This window comes from Balaenoptera acutorostrata, chromosome 3 (genome assembly GCF_949987535.1).
Source record: "Balaenoptera acutorostrata chromosome 3, mBalAcu1.1, whole genome shotgun sequence".
NCBI lineage: Eukaryota > Metazoa > Chordata > Mammalia > Artiodactyla > Balaenopteridae > Balaenoptera > Balaenoptera acutorostrata.
In genome coordinates, this window is record NC_080066.1 from 137965522 (window position 1) to 137979015 (window position 13494).

General features: G+C 40.4%; 1 protein-coding gene across 1 annotated transcript in view; it reads right to left on the reverse strand.

Moving 5' to 3' along the window:
* ARMH4 (armadillo like helical domain containing 4) overlaps window positions 1-13494 on the reverse strand; it is a 140156-nt gene that overhangs the window by 85399 nt on the left and 41263 nt on the right. The window contains exon 5 of the mRNA XM_057543697.1: window positions 6135-6365. Coding sequence (XP_057399680.1) covers window positions 6135-6365 — 231 coding nt within the window. The remainder of the gene's footprint in view (window positions 1-6134; window positions 6366-13494) is intronic.

Here is a 13494-nt window from a genome sequence, read left to right on the forward strand (position 1 = left end):
CCTCCAGAGAAAGATATTCCACTTCCTAAATCAGGAGCCCATCCTAATGTTAGATGCAGGCTTTTGAAAAAAACGTGAAGACAGCTATAGTAATTCTGCACTTAACTAACTGATGGCTTTTGGAAGACTTATCTATTCAAACATCAACCAAACCATAAAGTGGCCAAAAAATGGTCTCTTCTTGGAACAATACCACCACCCTCAGGCCCTCATCCAGAACTCATGAATTCAAAACATATTTAAGATAAATATATTAGTTTAACAAGATTAGTCACAGGATTCTTGGAAGATAGGAGAAACATGGATAAGAATCAGCCACAAGAGAAGTAAACAGAAAAACACAGAAATCATAGATAGGTATAGTGATTGACACATGCCCCCATCCGTTCCACCAGTCATGTGATCACATTCCCCTTGCCAATGATTGTTTAGAAATGAGCATGTGACCTAATCCCAGCCAATCACAGGTGAGAATTCTACTGGGGGATTCTTGGAAAGTCCTCCTCTCTCCTGAGGAAGAAACACAGTAAAAAGACAGTCCTCTTCTTTGTCTGAACAATGTCTTGTCTAGGTGTGACATCTGAAACTGCTTCAGCCACTGCAACTGTAAGGAGGCCAGCCTGGGGCCAAAGTGAACATCCCAAGGAGGACAGTGCAGCAAGGTGGAAAAACATGAGTCACCGATGACAGCTGAGCTACTGAGTCAACTGACCCAGGAGCTCCATCTCTGGACTTCTTGTTTTCAGAGAAAATATATTTCTTTACTCTTTAAGTCAATTTAAGGTTTCTGCTACGTGTAGCTAAAGGCATCCTAGCAGATACAGAATGCACAGAGGAAAGAATCACCAGACATTAATTACATCGCACATGTTTAAACATTAAAATGGATATGTTGACTCAACTTTGCCCATATTGATTTTATACTTTTAAAAGAATAATCGTGTGATTTATTATAGTGAAAGGATAAGAAGTAGTGTGGGTCACAGTATCTGCTCTCTGTACAGGTTCTTACCAATAAATTTGAAAATAAACTTGTTAGATCAGAAAAGAAATTGATTCTGCATATGTAAATAAAGAGCTTCCTGTATGCTACTAGCATTTTACCAATCAATGCACATCAGTCATAACATGGAACTTTCACTCCTGATTCTCTGTCCTCTATAGTTCAGTCCACAATCACACCTCCCAACAGCAAGATCAAGAAATTGGGCTCTCTCTCTCCAAAGCTTTACAGGCAATGTGTATGTGACAACACAGAAAACGGAAGTGCACAGAATTAAGCCATGGATCTACTGCTTTGCCTCAGAAAGTCATCTAAGTTTTCTGCTCTTGTTACTTCACAGAAAATGAAACGATAATCTATTCAAAGAGTATGTATTATTTTTAGCCAATCCCAACTACCCACTTCAATCTGTTCATTTTTAAAGGTTTCTATGGGTTTTAGCATTTGCTTTGGAATACCATTCATATTGTAAAATAGGATGTGATAGTCTATAAATAAAAATAACCCACTTAAAGATAGGAATGAATAAGATGGCCAATTAAAGTATAATTATATTAAATTGGATTACTTTTTAAAGGTCTCAATCTTTGCATTTTTAGTGATTCATTAAGAAAAAACTATAGTTAAGTTTACAACACTCACACTCAGACTACAGCTGCCACGCAAGCTCTATTTCTAAAATGAAGCTGCTCATGAAATACTGACTGAAATCTGTATTAGTTTCCTATTTCTGCTGTAACAAATTACCACAAACTTAGGGGCTCAAAACAACACAAATTTATTACCTTACAGTTCTGGAGGTTAAAAGTCTAAAATGGGTCTTGAGGGACTAAAAATCAAGGTGTCAGCTGGGTTGTGTTCCTTCTAGAGGCTCAAGGGGAGAATCCATCTCCTTGCCTTTTCCAGCTTCTGGAAGCTGCCAGAATTCCTTGCTCATGGCCACATCACTCTGACCTCTGCTTCTGTCACCACATCTCCTTCTCTGACTCTGACTTGATGCTTCTCGCTTATAAGGACACTCGTGATTACACTGGGCCTTTGCAGAAAATCCAGGATAACCTCTCCCTCTCAAGATCCTTAACCTAATCACATCAGCAAAGTCCTTTTGCCATGTAAGATAACATAGTCACAGGTTCCAAAGATTAGGATGTCAACATCTTTGGGGAGCCGTTATTCTTGGTACCACAAAATCCATCACAAATAGGGGAGGCTTCCCTCTATTTCACGTGACCTGAGAACATTTAGGAAACTGTATCAATTAACATTGATCCAGAAGTTGTCACTCATTTTGAGTTACTAGGAAATACTCCTGTCCCTCCAAGAAAAAGTTGGTGAGCTAATAAAATCCTAGACCCGGACACTACGACTCTAACCCAGTCTTCCCACAGTGGAAAAAAAGGAAGGGCTTGAAAGATTTGCTCCTTATTTTGGTTCCCATGAAAACTACAATGCTAAAAACATGTTGGCAAACTGAAGATATCAGAAAAAGAAGTGGCAGTAAAAGGTAGGAGACAACCAGGAAAATGGTAAATTTTATTAAAAGGAAAAATCTGATATGAAATAAAAATTCAGGACTTAGGGAAATCACTTTTAAAAGCATAGCAAATCACTAAATTGGCATCACTAATTTAAGAAACCTTAGCCATGCATGGAGGCTGGAATCAGGAGGCAGGACAGGGGGACAATAGGGCTATTTGTCCTGTGCCTCATACCCTACGTACCTTAAAATGTAACTGCTATTAGCCAAAAACTTGGGGAAAACCCAAATGTTCATCAACAGGTGACTAGATAAACAAAATGTGGTATATCCATACAATTGAATACTACCCAGCTATAAAAAGGGAACAAATTACTGATACAGACCACAACATGGTTGAATCTCAAAATCATTATGCTAAGTGAGAGAAGCCAGGTACATAAAGGTATGTATTATATGATTCTGCTTATATAAAATTCTAGAAAATGCACTCTAATCTGTAGTAATATAAGTAGATCGGTAGTTACCTGGGATTGGGGACTGAGAGAGAGACAGGCTGCAAAGGGCATGAGGAATCATTGGGGGGACAAAAGGGAAGTGATGGAAATATTCTGCATTTTCAGTGAGATGGAGGCCACATGAGTGTAGCCTCCATCTTGACAACTGTCAAGACTCGTCAAATTGCATACTCTGAGTGCAGTTTATCGTATATAATTTATACCTCAATAAAGTTGATTTATTAAAAATTTGACTCTTCTTCAATGGTAAATTTGTGTTGAAAAAGGTTAGAGCCCAAATGATCATGTTACCCTTGAATTGTAACCGCTACAGATTTTTCTAAGATTCATAGCCTCTCCGATTGCTTATAATTATCATAGATGGTAAGCCAACTTCCTAAGTGGGGAAAATTGGCTTCCTGGACCACAGTCCAGGAATAGATGCCATATGGCCTCCATAGAGTACCTCTGTACAAAAGCAACCCTCTCTCCAGTAAAGGGGTACAGTCCCTAAATATTCACCCAATCCATACTTAAAAGACTGTTCAACTGTCCATGATCCTTCCATATTATAAATCCACTACCTGAGGAGTCACTTGATGTGTAGATTTTTGTCTTTGTGTTTAACCTCTGTAATTTTGTGTTTACATTGGTATTTTGTATTTTATTTTATTGATCTCAACCAGTTCATGTAGAACAGGTGCATTTCAGACTAAATATTTATTCACATATTCCCAGGCCAGTGTTTGTGTTTGTCTTATAATATTTTGATATATTTATAAGCTTTTAGCAGTTTCATTTGATATGTTTTTTACATACCGGATTTGTTCAGGAAATAATTTAGTAAATAGAGCGTTGTATGCACATGTATGATACCTTCTGCCTGTCCAGTGGAAGTCCATCCTTTATCACCTCCTCTGCTTACCATAAGCATATTCCACAGGAAATCCCAGGTACATTTCAACTACAACCTTTATGCCAACCTAGAGGGTGATAATCCCAGAATAATTTCTCAGTCCCAGACTTGTTCCCTGAATTCAAGACTCAAAATCGAAGTCCATCCTGGACACCCCACAGGCTCCTCATATTCAATGTGCCCAGAACTAGCTGATCATCTCCCCAGTATGCCAAGTTCACGTCGCTCCCTCTATTCCCTCTCTTCATCGGAGACATCACTCTCCACCTGCTCGCCCAGTCTAAAAACCTAGAAATCATCCTCCACTCTCTTTCTATTTTTCCTCATCCCCCCAAATCAGTTAGTACCCGTGACGAAAAGCTCTCAGGTTGGCTCCTTTTTCTTCATCCCACTTCCTCTGCCTTAGTTCACGCCTTCGTTTCGCACAGGGACATTTCATTGGTCTCATAAGTGGCCTTTCTCTCTCCCCAGTCTCACGCTCCTCCCCTGTTCTTCCACTGCACTATCACTAGAATGGTTTTCATAAAGGACAAGGGAAAATATCTTGGCAGTCACAGCTCTTCGTGATGCATCCTTGCTTACCTTACCTTTCCAGCCTTGTCTGCTGTTATATCTCCTAGAGCTTCTTTTTACCCACTTACAACGTTCTTTGCCAACCCATCTGTATTATGCCATGCTCTTTCATCCCTCCAATGCCTCTGTGTATGTTCTGTCTTTGACCTCTTTCTCCTGCAAGCTATCTCCTACTTATATATCCTTCAAGCGACAGCTCTGAACTCTCCAAGCTACTCTAAATGGCCCCCTTCTACATTTCTGCTCTGACCTCCTATAACCCTACTTTTATTATAGAATTCACCCACCTGGCACTGAAGCCTTTACGAGTGGGCTCTGCTCTAATCAAGAAAAGACACTGCCTTATTTTTCTCTGTTTCCAGTGCCTTGCAAAGGAACATAGTAGGTGTTCCATTTTTTGGATAAATTAATTAACCAAATCTAAAGGACAGCTCATGAAAGAATTCTATAATGGAAGAGAAGATTAAAGATCCTTATGCATGTTTCCTTAGTTTTAGAGATTATGAAAAGGATTCCTCCTTTGACTGCAAACCTTTAAAGGTTTACCAACTTCAGTCTGAGCTTTGAAAAAAGCAAGAGAGCTTGTTTTAAACTACACAATCGTGTGATAAACAGATGATGCGACCTTCCCACTCCATACTCATTTTAATGCACTTACCCCTCCTCATCACTAATCTGAAAGAGTTTTCATGGGAGGAGAGGAGAACAATCTTTAAGAAATCATATGTAATAAGATTCTAAATTGGAAGTTTCAACCGAGGCACCAGGATACACTAGTATGATATTCCAGAGCGAAGTCCAAGACCAACATCCAAATTTTCAATGAAATACTCCAAACGCTGGTTATATGACTCTTAAATCTAACCTCTGCTGTACTTAAGGTATAAACGGGTCTTTTAAAGACTAAAAGAGCTTCAGGGAGATTTCTTTGGAGAAGAGGTCACTTCCCCTCAGGTCAAGAGAGTGAGGCCTCAAAGAATCACCCAGAGCTTAATAGCATCTCTCCAGAAAAAGGTAAGAGGAGAGAGACAGAGGAACGTCCCTGCTGACAGGAAGAGAGTGTCAGAGTCGGGGTCAGCCTGCATCGGCGGAGACTCTCACCGAAAATCCAGGCCAGGCACAAGAGAGAGTAAGCTTGGAGTTGTCTGGACACTAACTGCTGAAACAAGATTGTATCTGATGATGAAATGCAACCACGAGAATGAGCAGAAAAGTCATGGGACGGCTGCAAGCTCACCCAGAAGTGAAGGAAGAATTTCCCCAGGGAGGAAATTCTAAAAGGACAGAGGATGACAAAATACATTTGTTTTCTGACTCCAGTCCATTCACACTGCTTGTGCAGTTGACTGGTTACACACAATTCCTCCCCATTTGGAAGTCCTCCCATAGCCGACAGCTGTCCTCCAGCTGGGAAGGAAAGATGGAATTCCTTCCAAAAATTAGGTAACCGTGCTCTTCGTGGGCAGATGGAGACTGTTTGGAGCCTGACTATTGAAGAGCATAAATATAAACATAGTGAAGAAAGAACTGAGAACTTTTTCCCAGCCGAAACACCCGTAAACAGAAGATCCATTTTGTTCCATAATCTATGCCAGTGAAGGAAAGCTGTCACCTAAGAAAACTAAAATGCGGGGAGAGAGGAGGGAAAGAAACACACATGACTCTTACCCAGGCCCTGACTCTGCTGTTCCCACTCGATGGTGTCCGGCACCTGGTAGGTGGTTCCCTCCAAAGAGACCACGTTTCCCTGCTCTAAGCCAGGTTCCTGAGACGTGATGCCAGGGAGAGTAAACCCAGGCAGCTCGGTGTCACCACCCAAGGTCTCATCCAGGGAGTCTGCATCTTTATCCTCCTCATCTTCCTCCTCCTCATCTTCTTCATCCTCATCTTCTTCTCCCTCTAGGCAAGAAGAAAGCAAAGGGAACATGAAGAAATACAGTGAGTGCATACAAATGAATCTTTTGAAATGACCCAAACACTACAAAACAATCATGATTGGCCTTTCAAAACAAATTTTATAGCCAAAGTTGAGCAATATGAGCTTTGCGGGATTACAGGCCCACCGTATACTCACATTTTAAACTTTCAAAACCACAGCTATGTCAGATGATTATCATGCGTCATGTTTATTGGGAGTCAAAGTTCAGGTAATACGGATTTTTGTTAAAGCCATATTTATACTTACAAGGGTAGGAAACATCCTCTTCCTGTTTTCTGGAGATCATTAAAGATTTATCTGTTAGAAAGCACACTGAAATACTAACAGAATTTAAAAGGAGTGTTCCAATCTCTTTCTATCTCATAATACTAAACAAGAGAATTCATTATGTTGGCACAGTTTTCTTTCTGTTCTTCTTCCACATTAGTGAGTAGAACTCACAACAGTGTTAAGTGAGAGGTCCATAAATCCACTCCTGTATCTGTGTTCCTTACAGAGGAGTGACCCAAGAGACGGGAAACCATTACATCAACGTTCTCCATACAATTCTAAAGGGGATTGGGAAATGAAATATTGATCAAGGACAGTCAGAAAAGCAACACATGAAAAAAATCATTATCATTACCATCATCATAAGAGTTAAATTCACAACGTGTCATCTGTGATGCTTCAAAAACTGTTGGTTTAGGAAACACAAGGCCCCCAATTTCATTTTATTTCATTAATTTTAATTTTCTAGGAATACTTTGAGCCCCCACCCACATCCTGAAGGCACCCCTGAAGTCCCGGACAAGGGCCCACAAAATCCACTGAAGGCCTTTTCCTTGGTCTCCCCCTTGTCTTCGAACACAGTGGTGATTGCAACAGGGAACGCTCTTTAGATGGTAAAGAGGAGAGGGAGGAGTAAAGCCACCCAAGAATTCTGAGACTTTCCTTTTCCTCTTCCAGACAATTTTCTCCACATATATCCCTCTTCATCTATCATTTGCAGGTTTTCTTAACTTAAAAAAATATTACCTCTAATCTTTCTCATTCTTATATATCCTTTAACTTTGTGGGCCTTAATACCTGTCACTGTTCCAAAAATTCAACAAATATTTATCAAACACCTAGTTCCAGGCACTAGGGATAGAGCAATGATGTTTCTGCCTTCATGGAGCTGATATGTCCCTCAGGAGATGTACAGCAAACAAAGAGATATACAAATAGATATACAATACATTACACTTTGATTAAAACCAGCAAGAAGATAGAAAATGCCCAGTACTACTATTATAGATGGAGAGATCAAGGAAAGTTTTTCTGATAAGGTAAAGTTTGAACAGAGATCATACCAAAATAATGAATTATCTTGTTTCATTTAGGTCATTAAAGATTCCAAGCAGAGGAGAACAGAGGGAACAGCAAGACCAAAACCTTGAGGCAGATGTCTGCTTGCTGTGTTCTAAGAATGGCAAAGAAGACTTGGCTGGGGGGCGGGAGGGACAGAGAGAATACAGGAAATGAGGGGGAAGGGGTAGGCAGGGGCCACATCTAACATATATTTATAAAGAATGACTCTGCTGCTGGGCGGAGTATAGGCTATATCAGAGCAAGAGACAAAGCAGGGAGACCCAATAGGAGGCTATTTCAAAACCCAGGGGAAAGGGAGAGCAGTGGTCAAATCTGGGATGTAATTTGAAGGTAGAGTCTTGCTGATAATTACAATGTGCGATGTGGGAGGAAGACCCCACTTTAGTGAAAATGGGAACTAAAGAATAAAGAGCAAAATCAAGAATTTTATTTTAATAAAATTTTAATTGTGTGGTGGCTTGTGCCTATGACATATAAATGGAAATGTTGGAAGTCTAAGGAAAGTCAAAGCTAGAAATAAAAACCTAGGAATCATCGACTTATAAATTATATTTAAAGCCTTGAGACTGGCTGAGATCACCAAGAGAATGAGAGTGGATGAAAGCGAAGTGGTCCAGCCCAAGCCCTGGACAATCGAACATTTAGAGGTTGGCCAGCAGAGGGAGATCCAGCAAAGGAGACAGAAAAATGACCACAGGTGGGAGAAAAACTAAGATTGAGGGACTGAGTAACAAACTGAGACTCTGGCTTTGACATTTGGGAAGTCATTAGTGACCTTGACAAAACTTGTTTCCCTGGAACGGTAGGGACAAAAGTCAGACTGAAGTGCTTCCAAAGAAAATTAGGAAAATGGAAGTAGACACAGCAAATAGAGAAAACACGAGAAATTTGAAAAAGAGAACAGGGACATTGGGGGTAGCTGGAAGGAGATATGGGGTCAAGGGTAGGTTCTTAAAATAGGAGCTACTAGAATTTGCTTGTAATTGATGAGTAATATCTGGTAGACAGGGGGAAATTGATGACGCAGGAGAGAGCAGAGAGCTAGCTAGAGGAATGTCCCAAGAGATGAGGTATAATGGACAGGTTACACACATGGACCCTGAAGCCACACAAACTTATTATGGCTGAGTGATTTTGGACAAGTTACCGAATTTTGGTGTGCCTCAGCTCTCTCACTGTAAAACTGGTATGAGTCCTACCTCACAGGGCTGTTGTAAGGATTACATTAGTTAATATATCAGGTACTTAGAACTAAGCCTGGCACGTAGTGGCCACCATATAAGGTTGGCTTCTTTGCTATTACAGAGAGGGGAGGGGGCCCAGTGCACGGCCAGCTCAACTACATCCTCTGCCGTAGCAGGCACAGGTGCCAGCGGGTGGGTAGATTTGGTGGTGGGAATACGTGAAAGTTATCATATTTCTTTACTTAGTCAAATAAAAAACTGGAAAGGAGAAGAGAAATGTTGGTGGTTTGAGGCAACAGGAAAATGTGTGAAATAGTCATCTTGAAGAGTGTGTGAGTGAATTCTTGGGGAAAATGAGGTAGGACTGCCAGGCAACCCTATGAGTCCACATGAGATGTGATGTCATAAATTTAAAGTAAGGCGTGTTAAGATGATCATGTGTTTTTCTTCAGCCACATTCAGCTGCTTGGGTGCAGGAATGGGTGGAGGGGTAGAGTAGGCAGAGACATTTAACCAGAGCCAAGTTTTGCTAGGAGAGCTCAACTGGGGAGGTGGGAGGAAGAAGCAGTTGATTGTGTCTGGGCATCTAATGTACAGCATGGTGACTATGATTAACAACACAGTATCATATACTTGAAAGTTATTAAGACAGGAGATCTTAAATGTTATCACCATACCAAAAAAAACGGTAATTATGTCAGGGGATGGAAGTGTTAACTAACCTTACTGTGGTAATCATTTTGCAATATATATATATATATATTGCAAAATGATTACCGTGTGTGTGTGTGTGTGTGTGTGTGTGTGTGTGTGTGTATCAAATCATCACCTTAAACTTACATATGTTATATGTCAATAAAATCTCCATAAAGCTGGGGGGGTAAAAAAGATGGACCAGGGACTCTAGCTAAAGAGAAGTTGAGAAGGACAGTGGATAGAGAAAAAGTAACAGGGTCACTGGATTATGGAGAAAACTATCAGGGATCATCAAGACTATTTGACAATTTTGCTGACCTTCCTCCTATAGACAGAAATTTATCATAGGCTAAAAAGAACACTTTATTATTTTTAAAATGTTATAAAATCACTTTTAGTTACGTTTCCTCTCCACAAACCTAAGAGGGTTGTAGTAGATGGAATAATTGTGACAATATGATACTGATCTGCTAAGAACCGCAAAGGCGAAGCCAGAGCTCTGAGCCATGGATTTCCAGCTCTCATCATTGAACCGCTGTCCTCTGACCCAGCAGTCCCCAACCTTTTTGGCACCAGGGACCGGTTTTGTGGAAGACAATATTTCCACAGACCGCGGGGGTTGACGGAGGATGGTTCAGGAAGTAATGCGAGAGATGGGGAGCGATGGGGAGTGGCAGATGAAGTTTGGCTTGCTCACCCGCTGCTCACCTCCTGCTGTGCAGCCCGGTTCCTAACAGGCCACGGCCCGGTACCGGTCCACGGCCCTGGGGTTGGGGACCCCTACTCTGACCACCACCAACCACCAAGGACAACTTCTATTTGGTCCTCAGCGTGTTCAGTCAGTTCCTCTTCTTTAAAATATAGAGCTAACTATCTGATCCAGCAATCCCATTTCTGAGTATATATCTAAAGGAAATGAAATCATTACCCTGAAGGAACATCTGCAGCCCCACATTCACAGCAGCATTATTCACAAGAGCCAAGGTAGGGAAACAACCTAAGTGGCCATCAATGGATGAATGGATAAAGATGTGGTATATATTTATAAATATTTATATGTATTATTCATATTATATAATTTATATTATACCCATAGATAGGTGTAATATAATATAAATATATTATAACATAAATGGAATATTATTCAGCCTTTAAAAAAAAAAAGAAATCCTGTCATTTGCAACATGGATGAACCTGAAGGGCATTATGCTAAGGGATATAAATCAGACAGAGAAAGACAAATACTACATGGTATCACTTATACATGGAATCAAAAAAAAAAAGTCTAACGCATAGAAACAAAGAATAGAAAAGTGATTGCCAGGGTCTGCTGTTACAGGTGGAAATAGGGAGAAGTTGGCAAAAGGATACCTACTTTCGGTTATAAGATGAATAAAGTTTGAGGATCTAATGTATAACATGGTGACTACAGCTGAAAACACCATATTGTACAATTGAAATTTGCTGTGAGAATAGAACTTAAATGTTCTCACCAAAAATAAAAAAGGTAAATATGTGAGATGATGGATGTGTTAATCTGATGGTGGAAATCCTTTCACAATGTATGTGTGTATCAACTTACCAGCATACACATTAAATATCTTACAATTTAATTTGTCAATTATACCTCAGTAAAGCTGAGGGGAGGAACACAGAGCTATAAAAATAATGAAATGGACCTCAGAAGTCATCTTCCTCCATCCTTTTGCATCCTGAGGAGAGGGCAGCATCTATGCAAGTCTACGCAAACAAAATGTTTGCTGCCTTCACGATGGGATTTGGAGGACCTTGCTCAGGTCAATGTGTCTCATGTCTCACAATCTCTCCCACACTCACCCCCTGTGGTAAAGCCTTCCTTCTCCTCCCTGCCCTGAAATGCCCGACATGAGATGTCTAACTCCAAGTCAGACAATAAAACTGAGGAATACTCTCTCCAGAAACACATGATTGAGCAATATACAATTATTCAATTGTATATTGAGAAAGGGAAAGGAAGGACCCTGTCTGACGTGTGGGGTGAAAGAGGAAAGTCTTCTCCTTGTCCCAGCAACACTGACCTTCAACACAAAGAACTGTATAAGGTTTACTAGTTGTCACTTTTAATACCTGAGCAAGCCTGGGGAGACAGCTATAGAAAAAGGAAGTTTCAGAAACTGTGCAGAGAAAATAGGAGGGAGACAAGCCTTACAGGAGTGAGAGTTCTCCTTTAGTCTAGCTTTATTCCCTCATTATCTTTTTCTGCCAGGGAATTTTCTTGTTTTTTAGGAGGCTACAACCATTTTGTAGCTGTTAAACATCTTTAGTAGAATGTCACCTGTACCCTGCTGCAATTTCCAGTGGAATGTTGACTACTATTACAGATCAGTAACAAAAACAAGTATGATAACCTTTCTAATATTAGCAAAATAATGTATTTTATAGCAGCTTGGCCCAGAAAGGTGAAAAACTATTGGATAAAGGAAGGACAATCTTGTCCTCTGCTGTATCACCAGTGACTAACCCAGTGCCTGGCAGTCTGCAGCACTCAGTATTTGCTGAATGAATGGATTGATGGAGGAATGCACAGTCAGTGAGCTAGATCCAGGTTTTTAAGAACTACATCTAAGGAAACACAGAATAGCATTTAATAAGCAATTAGTAACACATTCCTCTGAGTAATCTTGCAACAAGCACAAAGGCAACATATCAAATGGACAGGTACAAAACAACCCAGAGTTGTATGCATGCTTCTTCCACTAATAAAAACTGAAGAGAAAGTCATCTGTATTTAGCCAGTCTTTCAATAGTTGCATCTAAGAGAAATAATAATGTTATGAACACCTCTGAGCACAAAGGACAATCATATGAAATAATCATTCATCAAGTAAAACTGCCAAAAACAATAACAGGATCCCCGACTCAAAGAACTGAAATTAAATGAAGAACTCATTCAAATAACACTACCAGGTTATATGTTAAAGGCTATAGGGTAATGCTTTCTGAATTTTGTAATTTGGGGTTAAGATAAACCCAAATTTTATTTTCATTTATCTGAATCCCAAATAAGCACGTGGGTCAACATAAAACACACACGCACAATTATTCCATATAAAGATAGCACAGAAAAAGAAAAAATGAACCTTTAAAAATGCTCTTGGTTTACCATTTATAACAGATACACCTCATATATCAACATCTGGCGACAGTGACCAGAGACTGAAGTTATATTTGTCCTGAGAATCCCTAAAGAACACTGCAACCCAGGAAGGGAAGGTTCAGAGAGTTCAGCCTAAGAAGTTTCTTCTAGTCATGTCCCCTGGAATGGAAAGTGCATCCTCGTAACTGATGCTTCTTTTTCCCGGGTTGACTGGACACCGATTACTTCATAAAACCAATCGATAACACTGATGCTAACAGCAATCAAAGGGGCAGTCATGATGGTTTCCGAGTAACCGTCTCCTGTGAGAGGCAAAATCCTCCCACCACTTCGCACCGCTCCCACTCCCAAACACCTGACACGGATTGCATAAAATTCCCTGATCACTCGTGCTGAACCAGCATCTGCTCAAGGCGTCCCACTGAATTCAGGATGCACAGTCAGGCAATGACTAAGGCTACTTGCCGTGGAGCTAATGGATTTTTCCGTAGTACTCTTACCAAGATCAAGTCACTGGCTAGCATGTCCAATGTCAAGAATTCTGACACCTAACAATAGTGAGAAAACCGACTTAGGTGTCAGCCAAAGCGCCTACACAGGTGTTTGGACATTAGGCAGCTCAGCCTGCAACAGGTTTGATTTCTGATTGATGGGCTTGAGGTGAACTGAAACAGTTAAAATTAAAACTGTAAAACCTTAAACAGAGATGCCAGGTTACGT